Raw genomic sequence first — 17,843 nt, forward strand, 5'->3', positions numbered from 1 at the left:
ATCAAGAAAACGTCAAATCATTTGAAATAAATATAATACAATAACAAATATTTGGTCACAGTTTCGCTTTCACTTGTTTAACGTAAATAACGGAGTGTCCAGGTGGGTGCCGTTGCGTGGGCCTTACGTTCCGCTCGATCGGCGTTTTGTCGACACCCTCCAATTGTCTTAAAAGTCCCAGCTGTAAAGAGATTATATAAAACATCTTTTATTTTTTCAGCTTCTTGATACCGACAGTTTTATAAAGTAATTAAGTTCAGTCGAAAGCACAAATAAATTTTACCCATGTCAGATAAGTTCTTAAAGAGATAGGATTGTCCTGCGTACAACTGTGCACTAGAAATGTTTAAAACCGACTGGGACCATTTCTAAATTGCTATTAAGTAAAACTAATACGAGTTTACAGACCTAGGAATTAATGTTTTACTTATGAATAAGAGAAATAGTTAAAGGAATGAAGTACGTCAATCTTTATGAATTTGTAGTGCTTTTGCTTTTGTGTCTTTAGACAATACATTTTCATATGACGTATGCTGGTCTGTAGAAATATCCAAAATCTAGTGGGACAAACGTGCTATTTCAAGCGATATGAAGCTCTATTTATCTAAACTCTATTTTTCCCGATGTATATAATGTACATATATAGAAAAATGAACACCTTGGTTTGCTCTATATAAAAAACATATGTTTAGATTAAACATAGATACTACGACTTTAGACCATCCTAATTTCTGTGTATATCCACCTGAAAACTAACCTGTTCGCTACCAATCTGGACTGGTTTCTCATATATAATCCAAGTAACACATTCTGTGTATGGCGGCGTTGTTAAAGATCCTTTGTACGTAACGTAGCTACCAGTTGTTACTTCCGCTCGATCCATCCAAGCTAGCGACGCTGTAAGTAAAGGAACTCGTGTAGCAATACTAATCGGTAAATATAATCGGCAATCCTGAGGACGTACCTTTGATGTCCTAGTGCTCACTGATATGTGCGCATTTATGACTAGTGTATAGGCAACATATCAAACGGGAAGGATTACATCTAGAGCAATCCTAAGATCAAAAAACTAACGGCACGTGTCAAGGAACTTACGCTAGTTAGTCTTAAAAGAAAAAAAAAGGAAACAGAACAGCCAATAGTAGTAGCTCCATTCGTTACTTTAATTTTTATAAAAAATAACTGACTATAGTTTTTATTTGTAATCTTGTAATTTTTGTTCTATTAAATAGCGCAAAACAGATTAATAAGGATTCATTCGACACCCGTACCATCAGTGACAAAAAAAATGTGTGTGTGTCAGCTACGACGCACGATTGGAGTTTACTCCTTACGAACGATAATTATGATATATATGGAATAGAAAAAAAGGGTAAATGAACGCATCTGCTAAAATTATAAGAGAAACAAACATATATCTGTAATTATTCGGATTATTTATATTACTTCAATAAAGCGTATTACATAAAGTATGTTACAAAACAATATAAATAATAACAATAATAATTGTGTTCAATTTATACAAATCCAATTTTAGAGAGAGAATGCGTTCAATCCTACATATATATATGTTTGTCTCTTTCTACGTAACGCCTCAACTTTTCGTGTTACACTTGATTTTACTCCTCATAAAATTTCCGTACCGGGCCTTATAAACCAAATCGTTTCTTAAGGAGTAAACTCCAAAAATTTAATATGATATCATATTGTACTGTACGATCTTTACATTACTTTCTTTTCGGTGTTACTTTCTTATATAAACTGCTAAATAATCAAATACAGAGCAGTGACCTTTTACAGGATATTACAATTTTTGTCCCTTACTCATTCCCTAGATCTAAAATCCTTCTACAAAAACCAACCTAGGAGACCAAGCACCTCTCTTTCGAATTGTTGGCGATTTTAACGAATTGAACAGAGCTTATCCGGAGCTGGATATAATCGGTAGTGGGCTGATCTGTTTTAGAGAAAACATTGTTGGGTGCCTGAACCTAATTCGCTGTTTTGCTGATGTTTTTTTTATTTATATTTTTTTTCTACTTTACAAAAAATGTCTGCTAATTTTATTGTGTGCTTATTTTATCTTGTATGTTTTAGTTGTATTTTTGAATTTTGTTTTTTTTTGAAACACTTATGTTTACTTCAATTGTCATACATTTTAGATGGAAGATTTTGTAAAATATTCCGTAGATTTAGTACTATTTATGATGTGGTAAACGTTAATAAATAAATCAATAAGACAACAATTTGCATTTGCTCTGTAAGTCTTTAATTTTTTGAATGTATAAAAATTTTAAAGTAATATCTATTTCATAAAATATCTATTAAAAAAATATTTCAAAAAAAATAAAATTGTATATAATTAAGAGGTATTATAAATATATATTCCTCTCACAAGTCGCTGCAAGGAAACTTATACGTTCTACACACAACGTTCTTTGGTCTCCGGCATACATTTTAAAACAGCCTAGATTTTTTATTGCTTTATACAATAAATCATACCCGGACGTGGGAGTATGAACCATTTGGTTGAGTTATGAGGCAATAATCACGGTATTTATTAGGTATCCAGGTATCAAATGAAATTATTTTATTATAATCTATTTATGGCCTAGGATGTTCTTACTAAACTTATAACCTCACCTGAAGGTAATTGAACAGCATTATCTTGCTTCTTAATCTGGTCCAAGGCCTCAACAAACCAGTCAAAGCTTGGGTTAGGAGCATCAACGGCTTCTAGAAGAAATCCCACGACTGCCAAACCATCAGGGTTTGCCACAGCTACCTCCATAGATTCATATTTACTATTATAATGTACGAGATGGCATTCTGCTGCGTATCTGAAAAAAATATAGGTACCGTACTTCATTGCTTTTGCCCGTATTAATCATCAACACTAAGATACGTATTAAACAGTAGTCATTTAGTAAGTTAAGGCGGTAAATAAACGTCAAAATTGTATCAAACTCCAATCCTTGTTAAGTCTATTGAGAGACAAGATAGCGGAAGTTTATGATCACCTGTCATTTGCTAATTTAATGATACTTTATAATAATTCGTTTGTTGTAGATTGGTCTATCAGACTAGATGTTTGGGGCAATGTTTCTTTTTTAATTAATGTGTGTTACACTATAACAAAATACAGATGGCGAGAAGTTAATATATTTTGCTTTATAAGCTGAATAGTTTGGTTTAACGTGTTTAGTTTAGTTACTGGTTTCGTATCCAGACATTTTCTTTTGCATCCATTTATCAATAAAGGTATAAAAACTTTTTTAACATCTAAATATTGTGGAGGTGATTGTTGTCTTTGTAATCCTTTGTAGAACTCGATAATATTTCAAAAAAATAAAATAAAATCTTAAATTTTTATCATAAACGATAAGCTGTGTTTTATAGTGTTAAACGTATAAATACATAAAATTCAGATGATTTATGATCTAGACAATCATTCATCTAGATAAATTGCGGAATTTTGTTCTCGTCAAAGATAACCCCAATTATCTTGTATTTTGAAAACTTTTCTATTGAAAAACACGACATTTCGTCTTAATCATGACCTTATTCAAAAAAGAGTGATTTTTTTTGCTTGTGATTTAATTGAGATAGCATCGATTTTGTGAAAAAAATAGGATCATATTTAGATGAATATTTAGCTTCATAATGACGGTCAACTACTAGTGAAGACTACATAGACTGCTTCATTCCTCAATTATTACTTTGATATATCTACTTTATATCCAGTCTTATTTCCAAACCTATAAGCCGCAGACACTATGAAAATATAAAAATAAACTTTGCTTAGACACAATTGCCAGAGACTAAATGATAATATTTGAATACTAACCCATGTCCATCAAGCACATGTTCGCAGCCAGTGAAGTCATCAACCGACCAATGAAAATGCATCTGCTCAAATATGTACTCCCCTATCAGCGGACCACCACTCAATATCGGCCGTGTTGCAGAGTCAAATGTGAAATATGCTAAAACAGTAATACAGTCATTTTATTTTATCGAATAGGTAGCAAAGCTTTCTGATGGAAAGTTAATTAGCTTAAATAAAAGCTTTTTATCCTATATTATTCAGTCATGTACTCAATGTCTATAGCGATATATATCGTAGTTAGCGAAACTATGCTTATATCCGTTAACGATGTTTTATACTTGCGTTAATAGAGGATTGTATCCTATTGTACCGTTATAATAAATATATACTAATTAAAACACACACGCCTCCTTAATCGCTAAGGGTCACATTTATTTTATTTTTACTATATACTACATATATACATACATACACACAAATCTTCCTGTTTTTACTATTATTATTACATTACTTTTCTATTTTTGCGTCTGATTTGCAAACTAACTGTCGCGGTCTCTAGTAGGATGGCCAGCTTTGTGGAACACGTCTGTTCCATAATGCTGAGCTGGGGCCAGTTACTACCACAGCACGCACACATTACTCACTTAAAATGCAGCTTATGTCTTTTTTGTTTTCATACTTTTTATTACTTTTTGATTACATATTATTATTATTTTGTGTGTTTCTGTGTGTGTGTTTCTGTGTGTGTGTTTTTCGTTGGTAATAAATTTTATGTCATGTTATGTATTTATATATAGATAAAGAGTTTTCTTATCTATTAAAAATAGTTTTCTATATCCAGTTGTTAGAATAGTTCTTAAATAAGTTAGGGTAATATTAGGATTAGCTCCGACTCCCGTATATCAAAATCCAATACAATTTTGACGTTCTTTAAGTGTCGACTTGTTACCTTCAGGTTATAGGAGTTATGCGTGTTTGTTATAACTTTTTTGTAAATTTGTTTGAATTTAATTCTTGTAAAACTGTTTACCAGCATGGACGATACCACAATCTTAACATTTAGCAATATTGGAATAGTCAATATAAGCACTAAAGTTTCAGATTTGATTCAAATATTATTTTATGGAATTAAAGTCAATAACTTCATAATGGCAAAGGATTCTATATAAATAACAAATTCAAAGACGCCCTTATTTTTGCGTAACTTTTAAGTTTTAAATAATACTATTTAGAGGTTATTAATGACCAGTCTGATAGATTCAACAGAACACTCTCTTATTAACTCGTATAAAAATTGTTATAAAACAACAATCTTTATTAAGAAAGAACTTAACTGACAACATTTCGAAATGTTTATCATAATTTTTCAGTCTATAAAATTTACATAATATCCAGTAGTAAGGGCTTAGTATTATTTGTTGAAATGTGACTTAACATTGATAAGATAATCCGAAGAGATTCAATATCTTATCTCAGTTCATGACTGATTTGGGTAAATAGTTACATTATTGTCTCGCAAGTGCGTACAAAGGTACCTTTGTTCAACAAAACTTTACGTTCATGCTTTTAAGTGCACGTAATTGTATGTTATGGATAAGCAGACATAAATACAATTGTAAGACTTAATAAAAAGGGTGAAAATACGACGCCAGCTATTTAGACAAATGTAGCACTTTACTAAACTTAACTGATTAAGATAAACGTCTACTTTTGCGAAACAATTTGTTATTTGAATGTTAAAATAGTCCTTATTATTTTTAAGGGTCTCAATATAAATGTTGCCTGAGAATTTTCTTTGAATATTTTTTAGTCAAATTTATATTTTATAGAAATATTTAATTGTAGTACAAGAATGTATCTAATCTATATGGGAATGCTCGGATTATCAGGAAGTGTTCTGATGGAGTCAATTGACCGTTGATTTTTATTGTTGTTTCGGTAATAATTGAGATTCATTTAATTACTTTAAAAATATCACAATTTATTTTGATTCGATTTGTTTTGTTATTATTTAATTGTTGCATAGTTTGGAGTCATTACTTAACGAATATAAGTAGGAATATTGTTACGACCAATCAGAGCAGAGCAAATGTCACGTCATTTTAACTTTGGACAGTGCGTTCACGAAACGCAGGACAGTACTTTTGTGCTCGCATTTTACCCACATGACGCCGACTAAGCCCGCTAATTACGATGGAATAATTGATGGAGTGATGATATTTCTCCGGCATATATAAATATAAAATAAAACAGAAGTATACATAATTTATTTTTTAAATACAATTCGTTTCTAGCTTCAAATCATATTTATATATTTACACACTGCAAAAAAGCAAAACCTATAATATATCAGAAAGTTTTCAATTCATTGACTGTATTGAATTTGATAACGCAGATACAAATATTGTACTAAGGTTTGCCCACATTTTACAAAAAATATATGTAGGTGATAGAAAGTTCTTCTGGTCATCTAGTAATATATTACAATGACGATTAGAATAAATATGTTCTTGTCCTCTAACATAAAATGATTGTGATAAAAGGTATATTGTTACAATAGGTTTAAAGGCTTAGGCTTTCAGAACTAAAAGAAAATATCAGAGAAACTTGAAATGGTCAAATTTCGTGCTTTGTTTCATGTACCTCACATCAACACTAACTATGAAAGAAACTCACTGTTTTGTATCGCGCAGCCCGGACATACAGCGACCAATATTTAAGCCTTGACTAGTTTAATGTTAAGCCTATCTCGGAATATTTAACATATTTAAAATGAGTATTAAAAATATCCAAAGCGCAAAATCACCATGAGCATTTTTTTATGTAGGCTAACGGGCAGGAGGCTCACCTAATGTTAAGTGATACCGCCGCCCATAGACACTCACATTGCCAGAAGGCTCGCAAGCGCGTTGCCAGCCATTTAAGAATTGGTACGCTCTTATCTTGAAGGACCCTAAGTCGAATTGGTTCGGAAATACTTCAGTGGGCAGCTGGTTCCACATAGTGGTGGTGCGTGGCAAGAACTGGCTTAGAAAACGCTCAGAACCACGGACGTCCAAGCATACCCCACATACACACCTTCATACCCTCACTTTTATATCATCACACATCACAGCTAAATTAGGTATTACTTAGTTAAATGTATTGAATATTTTTTATTGTTTTTTCCCTTTTGTGTTGTGTAATGTTTGAACCTATTTATAAAAAATAATATAATGCATCTTTGTCTATATTTTTAGTGTAATTGTTTGTTTTTATACAATTTTTTTTAGCTGTAGGATTACGAAAATAATAAATAAATCAATGGATACCGCCAGGCAAATAAGAATGCGTTCTTATTTTAAAATTATTAAATTTGACCTGCGCCTGAACAGCAATAGACGTATCCATCTATATACAGATTTATCATTCGCTCCTGCAGTGAACTAAAACATCGTGAGGAAGGCATGAAAAAGTCGTCGGCTAATCACCTGATTGCCTATTAATATCACAAAACAGAAAAAGAATTCTGAATCGTAGACCAAGAGTTGTATCGCCATCAGTTATTTATTTTAATTTACCTGTCTGTCCAGTATTTAGGAGAACCCCGTGGGAGTCATTATTCCAGTATCCTTTAAACTTTAGAGGGTCTAATGATGACCAGGTCGGACACCGGTTCACTGAAATTGCTATGGGTGACTGTGATGCACGTAACTTTGATATTTGTTCAGCTGAAACAATCAAACATATTGCATTTAATTCGTACGAAATTACAAAGTAAAATAAGTTAAATTTGTAATTATAGTTGTGTTAATTAAAGCTTAAAAACAAACGAATCAACAGTTTTTAATGGAAAGGGGAAGCGGGCAGTCTGATCACCGGATGTTAAGTGATTTCGGTAGTCATAGATTTATACAAGGTCTCGTTAGGTAATAGTAGAATTAATCGCTAACCAAAAAATATATATCATAACTAAGTATGTATGAAGAAGTGACCGACGAAAGAATCCTTGTTTAATTTATTTATAAGTTCTAACACAACAGAGAAGACATCAATTATCACATAAAAATTTCAAACTCACAAGGAAAAAATTAAACATAGGCAAACAGCAAAAACTTAAACTAAATAGAAACTTACACCTCAAAATGAGCGTGATTCACAAAATTACGGAAATCAGGAATATTGTTGTAAAATATAACAATATTTTTATGAATGCTATTATTAAAGAGCAGTGTTGGCCTAGTGCCTTCAGCGAGCGACTCTCATCCCTGAGATCGTAGGTTCGAACCCCGGTTGTGAATAATGGAGTTTCTTTTTAAGAGCATGTAACATTCGAACGGTGAAATAAAACATCATGAGGAATCCGGATTGCCTTAGACTCAAAAATTCGACGGCGTGCATCAGGCACAGAAGGCTGATCATCTACTTGCTAATAATCATGAAACAGATATAGAATTCTGAAGCCCAGACCTGAAAAGGTTGTTGCGCCATTGATTTTTTTAAGAGCGAGAGTCTATTCACTGGAGCATTAAAAGTTGCAGTAGGTATACATGAACTACTTTTAGTTTTAGTTATTCAAGAATTACGTTGTATGGGGAATTCCGGGCTGAAGAGGGTCTCCTACAATACATTCCGAATAGTAAACCACTTTTCTTTTGATATACATAATAAATGTTTGTTAAATATTTAAAGAATCAACTTGGTTTTACGGAAAAGAAATTGTTCATTTTATTTGGAAAATAATTTGTTAACCTTCACTACTTTGTTAACCCGAGATCTCTAAATCCAGTCCTAGTGCTCACACGGAAATGTATCAATCAAAACGCTCGAAACGTCAGACGTGTATGTGATATAAGTATTTTCCAATTGATTATGATAAAAAGCACTATTGATTAACATATAAATACCAGATTGTTTATCTAATTCGTCACAATCATGACATTCAAGGAAAAGTATTCCAAATTATAGGAAATATGTAGGACCTAGATATCTTTATCGATAATTTTGTTATTAATTACAAAACTATTTTACGATAACTAATCATTCACGACACACAGATAAGTAAAACTTAGTTTACAATAAATTTATTTTTTTATTATGACATCTTTTTTACTATATTTGTGTCAATACAATAAAATATTCGAAAGTATATAATATTGATTTTTGATTTATAAAACTGAAAGTCACAACCTAAGCTGTTACTTGAACAACAGGATAGATTTATTTATATTTTTTTTAATATGAACATACAGACTTGATACCGCAAAATGAGTTGCTCAATTTTTTTGCATACTTTAAGTTTGTACGACAGTTAGTAATTAGAAAATACATTATTCACTCGAAAATAAACTTCAATATTTCAGGCGATACATTTCTCAAATTTAGAAATCGGGATAATTGACGGCGGTCTCAATTAGTTTTATATTTATATATATATATATATATATATATATATTCTAAAGCGCGCGTTCACTTAAAGATACTGGAGTCTATAATTTTCAAAAGACATTTTATTCCTTTAAAGTATCCTTGAACAGAAAACTGTACTTATCCAAATATTAGAAAACTTATTTTCACCCGCGTGGACTTCGTGTATTTTGGCAAAAATATTACGACCTATTCAACAATAATCGTTATATTACAGGCAATTCACATAAAACTTTAATGAATAACTGAAGTTTCCTGAATAATAAAGCTATGTATTTATAAAAATCATTTAAAATAATATTTGGTAATTTTAAAGCGTTCATCACAGACATGGTCGATGGAATTCACTTTATAAATGTAAGGATGTTATCTTTATATTGGTTAAGAAAGCGAATGTTGAAGAAACTCTATAACAAATTAAATTTAGCTTAGATAAATGAAAACTTAATGACATAGAATAAGTTAAGTTAAGCTGCCAAATAATTACAATAAAATAAATAGATTTTACCATCTGATGTCGCGGCAGTTTTTGAACTGATAACTTTTAATCCCATATTAGTGTCCATGTTTACTACGTCTAGTTTACAACTGCGAATTTAAGAAAATGATTCGTTTTGAAGGTTGTATCTAATCTAAGATTGCTTTATCTTTTGTTGATTATTTGTTGGGCATGCTAATTTTATTATCAGTCTTTGGAATAAGTGTAATGAATTGTTTCCATCCAACTTCTGGATTGTACCTACTATTTAATTCAACTACACTAATATATTGGAACTGAATTTTTTTCCCTAATCTCGGACCCTAATCTTTTCTTTATTGTTGCTTTGTATATCACGCTTCGACAAAACAACCAAGATGTAACCGCAGTTAATTAATAGTTTTTTATGGGTTTACGCAGGTCAGGCTAACGAAAAATAACTTCCCGTATTTATATTTTTTTTATTCTTGCTTCGTTCATAGTACTCTGATATACACTCTGTAAACTTCCTCAATAAAAACTTTTTAAAATAATTTTACAAGGGACCAACCAAACATTCTCATCAGCTTTATAATATTAACTTATTATACAAAAAGATAAATATTACTTTTTGATTGATTGTTATTTTCTTTAGATTGAATATGTGACGAAACGAGATCAAACCTATTAAAATTTTACTTACAGTTTTGCAGCTCTATCTTTTCCTGAAAAAATAGAGCTTTTATATTCCTCGCGTTTGAAATCACAAATTTATAGTTTGAGTGAGTTTTCTTACCTATAGTAATTAAGTACAAGTATAAGGAATGCTGGGATAGTCTGTTAAAGGGTGTAAAATCAGTTACTATTGTTATTATTGATGTTTGTATTTATTAATTCCTAGAGTTGGCATGGGCCGCTCGGCAAGATGATACGTATTACTCTTGGTAGAATGCTAAAGCGACCCCAAGTTTAACCAATAGTGACGTGATGGGTGGTAGATGATTATTGGGTATGGCTAGCGAGACCGCCGCTCTGTGCGGAATTGTATTCACCTCGGTAAAAGAAAAATTATGTAAATTCCTATTGTATTCCGTTAGAAAACCTGTTTTTAAATAAATTAATTACTTAACTTACCGAGTTTTTTCGGCGGAGGTACGTCTTCGATTCTTTGAATACCAGTTACTTCGTTTTTATTATGAGCTAAAATTTCATTATCTTTGTCTGTGGGCCCTTTTAAGCATTTTATTTGAAAATAATTATGAACTTTTTCGTCTTTGCGCGTAATAGCCGATTTTTTTATATGAATTAAGGTTTTTTCCAAGTTCTTCAGTTTCTCTCTTAAACACCTGTTCTCCGATTCAATAGCTTCTAATTCAATTTCAACATTACGATCAATGTTAAATCTAGTAGTTTCATTTATACCACACATTTTCGTTTTAATTTCTCTTAATTCTTTACGTAATTTTGTGAAGTTATCCATTTGAGCTTTCGATATGGTTTCGAGAAAACGAATGATTTCCTTTTGATATTCCCTTATAACACTTCGTATATATGTTTCTTGAGGTTTGCGTTTTCTTGAACTCATTGTGATTTCTATTACCTTGAAGTCCCATTGGCGGCAATTCATTCAATTGGACCGACAAAGACGTGATCATTTATAGCGTTCATGATACACATTATATAATTATATAATATATGTAAACGAATATTATAAAAAAATCAACGTAAAACTACTGATTTATATGAAATTTCAATAGTTGACGTTTCGGAAAAAGTGCCATAATTATAGATACATAAAAGAAAATAAATTGATAATCTGCAATATACCTACATAATATTTTGTAGCTAAATAATATTGAATTCATGGACCACACATTCACGAACGAATTAAAGCTTACGTGTCCCAGAACATATTGACCGTTGATAGCTTTTGTTTTGAATTTGATTTGTGATCGTATTATGGGTCATAAAAAACTACTTATATCATGAAGCTGTATGAACTAATAGATTATATAAAATCTACAATCGTCACCGATACCGGTTTCTTTATTATCATTTAGGCACGTAAACTACAAATTTTACCCCCATTATTGATAAAAACTAAATCAGTCTAATTGCACTGATTTTACTTAAGTACTCGTCTCTTTTTCTAGTTGTAATGGCGCTGTGATAAAAAGAGATAGAAGAGCACTTTAATTCAAAATATACAATAAGATGTAATAAGGGAGTATTCGTCTAACAATAATTTAATTAAAAAATCTGATATTTGTCTGAAAGTCATACATTTCATACAAATTATTTTGGATTTAAAATACTATTTTTTTAGTATTACAACATTTAAATAATTGCGAATTATGTAGTATGGATTTCCCTAAAATTACCAACATAGTAATTACTTTTCTAATTCAAAATTTAGTCAAAAAAGTCTTTAATATCAAGTCTTTAGTGTCATTTGTCAGCGGACCCGATAGACATTGTCCTGTCTTAACTATGAATATTGAATTGGTATAATTAATTAAAAATGCTTTATGATATACAACATCCGTTGCTTGTTTTTCTTGCGCGTATATAAATAGTTTTGTTGGTATTTCGGCATGGGAACAGGCGACATAAAACGGCGGCGCATATTTTATCAAAATTATATATTTATTATATTGATAAAATACACCGATCGAAGCATTTTTTAAAGGATATTCTTTTTTGCTTGCATCCTTTTTAACGATATTTGCAGCACGCATTCTGTCAATGTTATGTCAAACGCCATAAGGTAACATCAAACAAGTTGAATGAAATGAAAAAAAAAGCAATTGCTATCGTAACAAAAGTATTCAACAAAAATTCTAATTTTACACGCAACTTTTTTTCGCATTTTTTTCTCTCATAGAACCTTCTCCTGACAATAACAAACACAACAAAAAAAGAATTAGCGAAATCGGTCTAGCAGTTCATACGTGATGCCGTGACCAAATAAATAGGGATTCATTTTCATATTCATTTCATAAATAAAATTCGCATAAACGAGTCTCAAAGTTTTGAAATAAAAATAGCGTGAATATCTAAGCCATGGCTTGTATTCCAAACTACTATTAACAGTGAAGGGGATTTTAGATAAGGTATGGGAGAATCCTTACACCCATATAAGAACCCTTTTCTGTATATTCGTCCTCTATGTTGTCGGGCTTGTATAGAGCCATAGGTTTATTTAGGAAAGCAATCGGTAAAAATACTCGATGCTCAAAAGGCGAGCCTATCTGACGATCAAGTTGCGGCAAAAGATTTAGGAGAATTACTTATTATAGGAATAACAGTCATCTGGACAGTATCGACATTTTTATTTAAAAAATCATTGAATCACAGCCACAACAAAAATTAGCAAATCATTAATAAACTACAGTAGATTCTGAACTACCGTCCCTGCAGATTTTGTATGTGTCGCAGATAACTAGGTTAATTAGCTGTTCAATTAACAGCCTAGCCTTTAAACTAAATAGCGCCGTTTAGAAACGATATTCAGCCGTAGCTTTTGTTACAACATTTATTAAACTGGCTGGATAATTGCCTAGGCCATTAGTACGAGTCATCATGTGACAGAAATATAAAAAAGATGAAACATCTCCATCCATCCATCTCATCCAGATGATGATGAAAACTCGAGTCAGTTACAGCTAAATTCACATTATTATTGTCACAACACTCTTCCAATGTACGTGTTGTTTTTCATTAAACTTTGGAGAACAAAATCAAAGTTGTCGTTTACCGATGCTATATTGACAACTGAAAGAGTTTCCACGCTAGCCTAACCTAGGTGGCAGAAAATGTGACTAAATTAAAATTAACAGTCAACGGGCTAGGCAAGTAATGAAACGTCATTGATCCAAGTCATTTTCCTAGCTGTTTGATCAACTGGCTTATATCTTTCAGGCCGCTAGTCAAAGGGCTAAGCTGTTAATTGACCGGCTAATTAAGCCAGTTGGCTGCGACATATGCACCACAGGATGGACTAAGTACTTAGTGGCTTATGTATAATTTTTTTTTATATAAACGTGTTAATGTGTTTTGAGTATTGCGTTATGAGATCCAGTCACTGTTTTGATTGAATAAGGATTAATGATTCCCTAGCTTTCGAAAATCTCGCGATTAGGTTTATATGTTCTATCTCTTTCAGGTAACTCTATCATGCAAATTGTTAGATTAAGCTAAGACTATGTTTAGTTTTTCTTTACTATATATTAGTATAAATATTGTTAATATTTTTGATATTCACATGCATCTTCGATATTTCCTTCTGTTAAATGGCCTTATAGTTTAATAATGCTTAAGAATATCGATGTTTACTAATATATTAGTACATTTTAATTTAAATTTTAGTTCCATTGACTGATGTAATCCACCCAAAATTGTTATAGTACCTATAGACTTTTAAGTAGTTGGTAAGCTTTTGAGCTTTAGTATTTTATACAACCTTTGTGCCTATTATTATAAATATATACAAATATTAGCTTTTTTATAAGTTAAATTCCCGAATTATTAATTCTTTAAATTTAATTGTGGAATGCAAGTTTTCTCTGGCTTATGCTAAGTTTAAATAAAAATATTTTATTTTATTTTGTTAATCTATAACTTGTTACATAGTTAAAAATTCAGACTTACAAAAATAAACAAGCAAGCAACCTATGGTGAGTCATGAACAGCGTACTAACGTCATAGAATCTGCGCGTACTTTGTGATCAACACATTCGCCATTAGTGATATTCCGAAAAGAAGCATGAAGAAACACAGGAGAATCTAATAAAATTGTGACACAAGGAAGTAAGTAATAGCAGTAAGTTACAAAAAATTGTTTCTATTTATATTGATCACATGTTATGCTATAGATTTTCACGATCGTGTACTCACTTAAGATTTAACTTGACATAATAACGTTGGTAGTTTGCACTAATACATTCCATAGTTTTATAGATTATAACGGAATGGAACGACCGAAACAAGTTTATTACGCAAGCACGTTATTCGATATAAACACAATTATTACGTTAATGATTTGTATAGAAAAAATACTTATCATTTAAACGCTAAATATTAATTATTTTTGCTTATGTTTGTAATGTTATAAGTGTTAATATAATATAGTAGTTTTGTTATCTACTATGACTGTATAGATACAAAGAGGTCACCAATAGCTCGTACCAACGGACTTCATAACTTAAAGTAACATTAATAAGATTTCAAACTATGTATTATTTTACAGTTGTTTTAAAATACAAACATGTGTATGTAGACAAATGACACTTTTGAAGATTAGGAAAACGATAAACGAATCCGCGATGATAGATGGTGCTTGTCACACACCGATTAGATAACTGACTACCACGTGCCAGCCAGTGACCAAACCGGGAAGGCACAATGTTGACACGTTAAGGGGTCGACTGTTATGATAAAAACGTGCAAACACGTCAATAAAAAAAAGTGAAACCTCTTTATGAGCTTATTTTTCGAAAAATGATCTATTATATGCAACTTTACAGAAATTGGTTTAATAAAGTTAAATTAGATAAAGTTTAACAAAAATCTTTTACTATCATAGATATGAATACAATAGAACAATTATTTCATTTTGCCTTATTACTAAGATTATTACAGCTTTCATTAATTGTAATAGAACTATTACTATCATTGTTATCGTTATTTTATATTTTTGTTATAAATAGCTTATGGTAACTGAAATATTAAATATATTGTTTACATTCCTCTAAAAACTACATCAATTGTAGCGCTGGATACCACAACCACACCCAAGCGATTAGATTTATATTATTATAATTAGAAAAAGAGATATAATTACTTACTTTTTAGAAATTCACTGAAATTACAATTAAAATATACACTTTATATATATACATATTAAAGTAATCATCACAGTAAGTATCATAACAGTATATATATATGTCGGAGAATGAATATTTTAAAATTCCCGTCACTCTGAAGTTAGTCGCAGAGTACGGTGTGGTATGGTAAGGTAGACTGTCAACGTTGACAATTGACAATGCCTAGTCTGTGTAATCTACCAAATGTCAGTGGCGCGACTGTTTCGTGGCAGTAAGTGAATTCTTTAGTCACTAGAGTTTCGAACGTCGCCTGCGCCGGACGTGCGCACTGACTGTGTTTAAATGTTAAGTTATAATGTCGGACGACGGTAGTAACACCAATTTTGCAAGTATTAATCGCGTTGAAACTGCGACATATATATATATATAGATACTGTTATATATATATATATATATATATATATATATATATGGTGGGAGTAAGTCCGCTTAAACGACATGCTATCCCTAACCCGCTGGAGAAAGTACTCTTCGAATCAACCGTGGTAGGGACAAGAAAAAGATGGCGCGTAACGAAAAAATGTGACAGTAAATTTTTTTACAACGCCGATACAGAAGTTTCACTTCAAAAAAATACGCAATAGAAACATAACTTGTAACAAGCTTTACGAGGAATATTTTATCCATAACTTATCAATCTCCAATACAAAATAGAAGAGTGCTTTAGTGCAACGAAGGAACTTTTTAAAATCACGCAACGACCAATAAAGACACTGTAAATCTTGTACTATTGATAGACAATATATTAATAGTTCTTTCGATTTAAAACTTTTCAACTATAATTTAATTCATATTTATTTTAGCACCCTGCTACACATTAAATCATCAGCTATGATATAATAACGGGTCACCGCAGACTCGTATTCACGATATTTGATTACATATAAAACAAATGAAACTGCAATACTAATAGCCTGGCGAATTCCTATTATTAAATTGAAAATGTTATATTCTAGAAAATATAAAACGAGAAAGAATGTCGCCTTAAACAGCGGTCTTCCGATGTTATACAACTGACATGTCAAGTTCGTGGATCTAGATAAGAAATGTAGAGAATATTTGCAATGTTATCACTTAGTTATTAAGCTGATATTACTATAATGGTAATATTTGTGTCGCCTACAGTACAGTGCAATTTCATCGATCGCCGTGACCTGTGCTGATTACAGCTTATTGTAAATAATTTATTGCAACGGCAAACAATTCGCAAGGACTTCAAGTTCAATTGTGTTCTATAGATCTTTTTCACTGAATTGCATATAGTCAAAGATTTTTCTGGAAACATTTCAACATAGTCAATAATCCAGAATTTACCAAAATTCATAAATGAGAAATTAATCCTTGAACACTTTTTTTCATAGGCAAGTAGATCAGGCTTCGCTGATATTTTTAGATTAAGATTTTTCGTAGAATAATAATATGATTTTCATAAGGCTGCTTAATCTTAATCTAAATAAAATGGCTAAAGAACTGGCTACTGAACACTGAGACTCATTAATACACATTACACTCGCATGCAACCACACACTCACTCATGCACTCACGCGTGATACGCGTCGCATAATGTTTTTATTAATAATTTGTTGTAATCAGTTTAAAAAATCTTATTGGAAAAAATAATTATGAACTTTTAAGTTTGTTATGGAAGAGCTGGGACACAGTTATTTTGTACTTAAAAAGGTTCCCAAAGCTTTGTTAGCTTTTGCTTATTGTAGTAAACGTATTTTAATTTATTTCACTATGACTAAATGTTAACTGTGCATATTGACAGAAAAGGCCTTTAAGGTAACATTCAGAGATTACCACTTAGTATGACCCCTGTGTTAAAACCCTATTGGATTTTGTTACAAACAATAAAATACGGAAGCCTCTCTCGCAAAGTTGCGACACTGAATAGTGGTTATTACTCAGCGGAAATTCGAAAGCACGACAAAAGATTGAGTATTGACCGCTTAACCAACGGGCTTAATAATTTAGCTATATGAACACAAACATTTTCGTTATCTGTCTCGATCCTCTTTTAATTAAATTAAATCACTCAAAATAGTTCTAGCACAGGGTTTAATTTAATTATACCTATCTAATTAATTCAAGTATTTCAAACTGGCCTTTAAAATTTATCAACCCCACAAAACTTGATTCTGATTCAATTCCATTGTTCATCTTACCTTAGATAATGGCATAGTATATACACCAAATTACTGATAAAAATAATTTAATGTTAACATTAGACATTTTTAAAGTACCTACTCATTTCTACTTAAAA

General features: G+C 31.3%; 1 protein-coding gene across 3 annotated transcripts; it reads right to left on the minus strand.

The window, feature by feature from the left end:
• Nucleotides 1-17: 17 nt before the first annotated feature.
• On the minus strand, nucleotides 18-15,040 carry LOC123710737 (carbonic anhydrase 1). 3 transcript variants are annotated; one of them, XM_045662881.1, is made up of 7 exons: nucleotides 14,959-15,040; nucleotides 10,827-11,292; nucleotides 7,390-7,539; nucleotides 3,848-3,986; nucleotides 2,644-2,840; nucleotides 758-897; nucleotides 18-181 (listed from the first exon to the last, which is right to left on the minus strand). In XM_045662881.1, exons 2-7 carry the CDS (start codon nucleotides 11,275-11,277, stop codon nucleotides 56-58), a joined length of 1,203 nt encoding a protein of 400 aa, XP_045518837.1. In that variant the 5' UTR covers nucleotides 11,278-11,292; nucleotides 14,959-15,040; the 3' UTR covers nucleotides 18-55. The 3 variants fall into 3 exon arrangements, with proteins under 3 accessions (XP_045518837.1, XP_045518836.1, XP_045518838.1); XM_045662880.1 differs by lacking the exon at nucleotides 14,959-15,040 and having other exon boundaries at nucleotides 10,827-12,146; XM_045662882.1 differs by lacking the exons at nucleotides 10,827-11,292; nucleotides 14,959-15,040 and adding an exon at nucleotides 9,744-9,834.
• Nucleotides 15,041-17,843: the final 2,803 nt, after the last annotated feature.

Source organism: Pieris brassicae, chromosome 6 (assembly GCF_905147105.1).
Source record: "Pieris brassicae chromosome 6, ilPieBrab1.1, whole genome shotgun sequence".
Taxonomy (NCBI): domain Eukaryota; kingdom Metazoa; phylum Arthropoda; class Insecta; order Lepidoptera; family Pieridae; genus Pieris; species Pieris brassicae.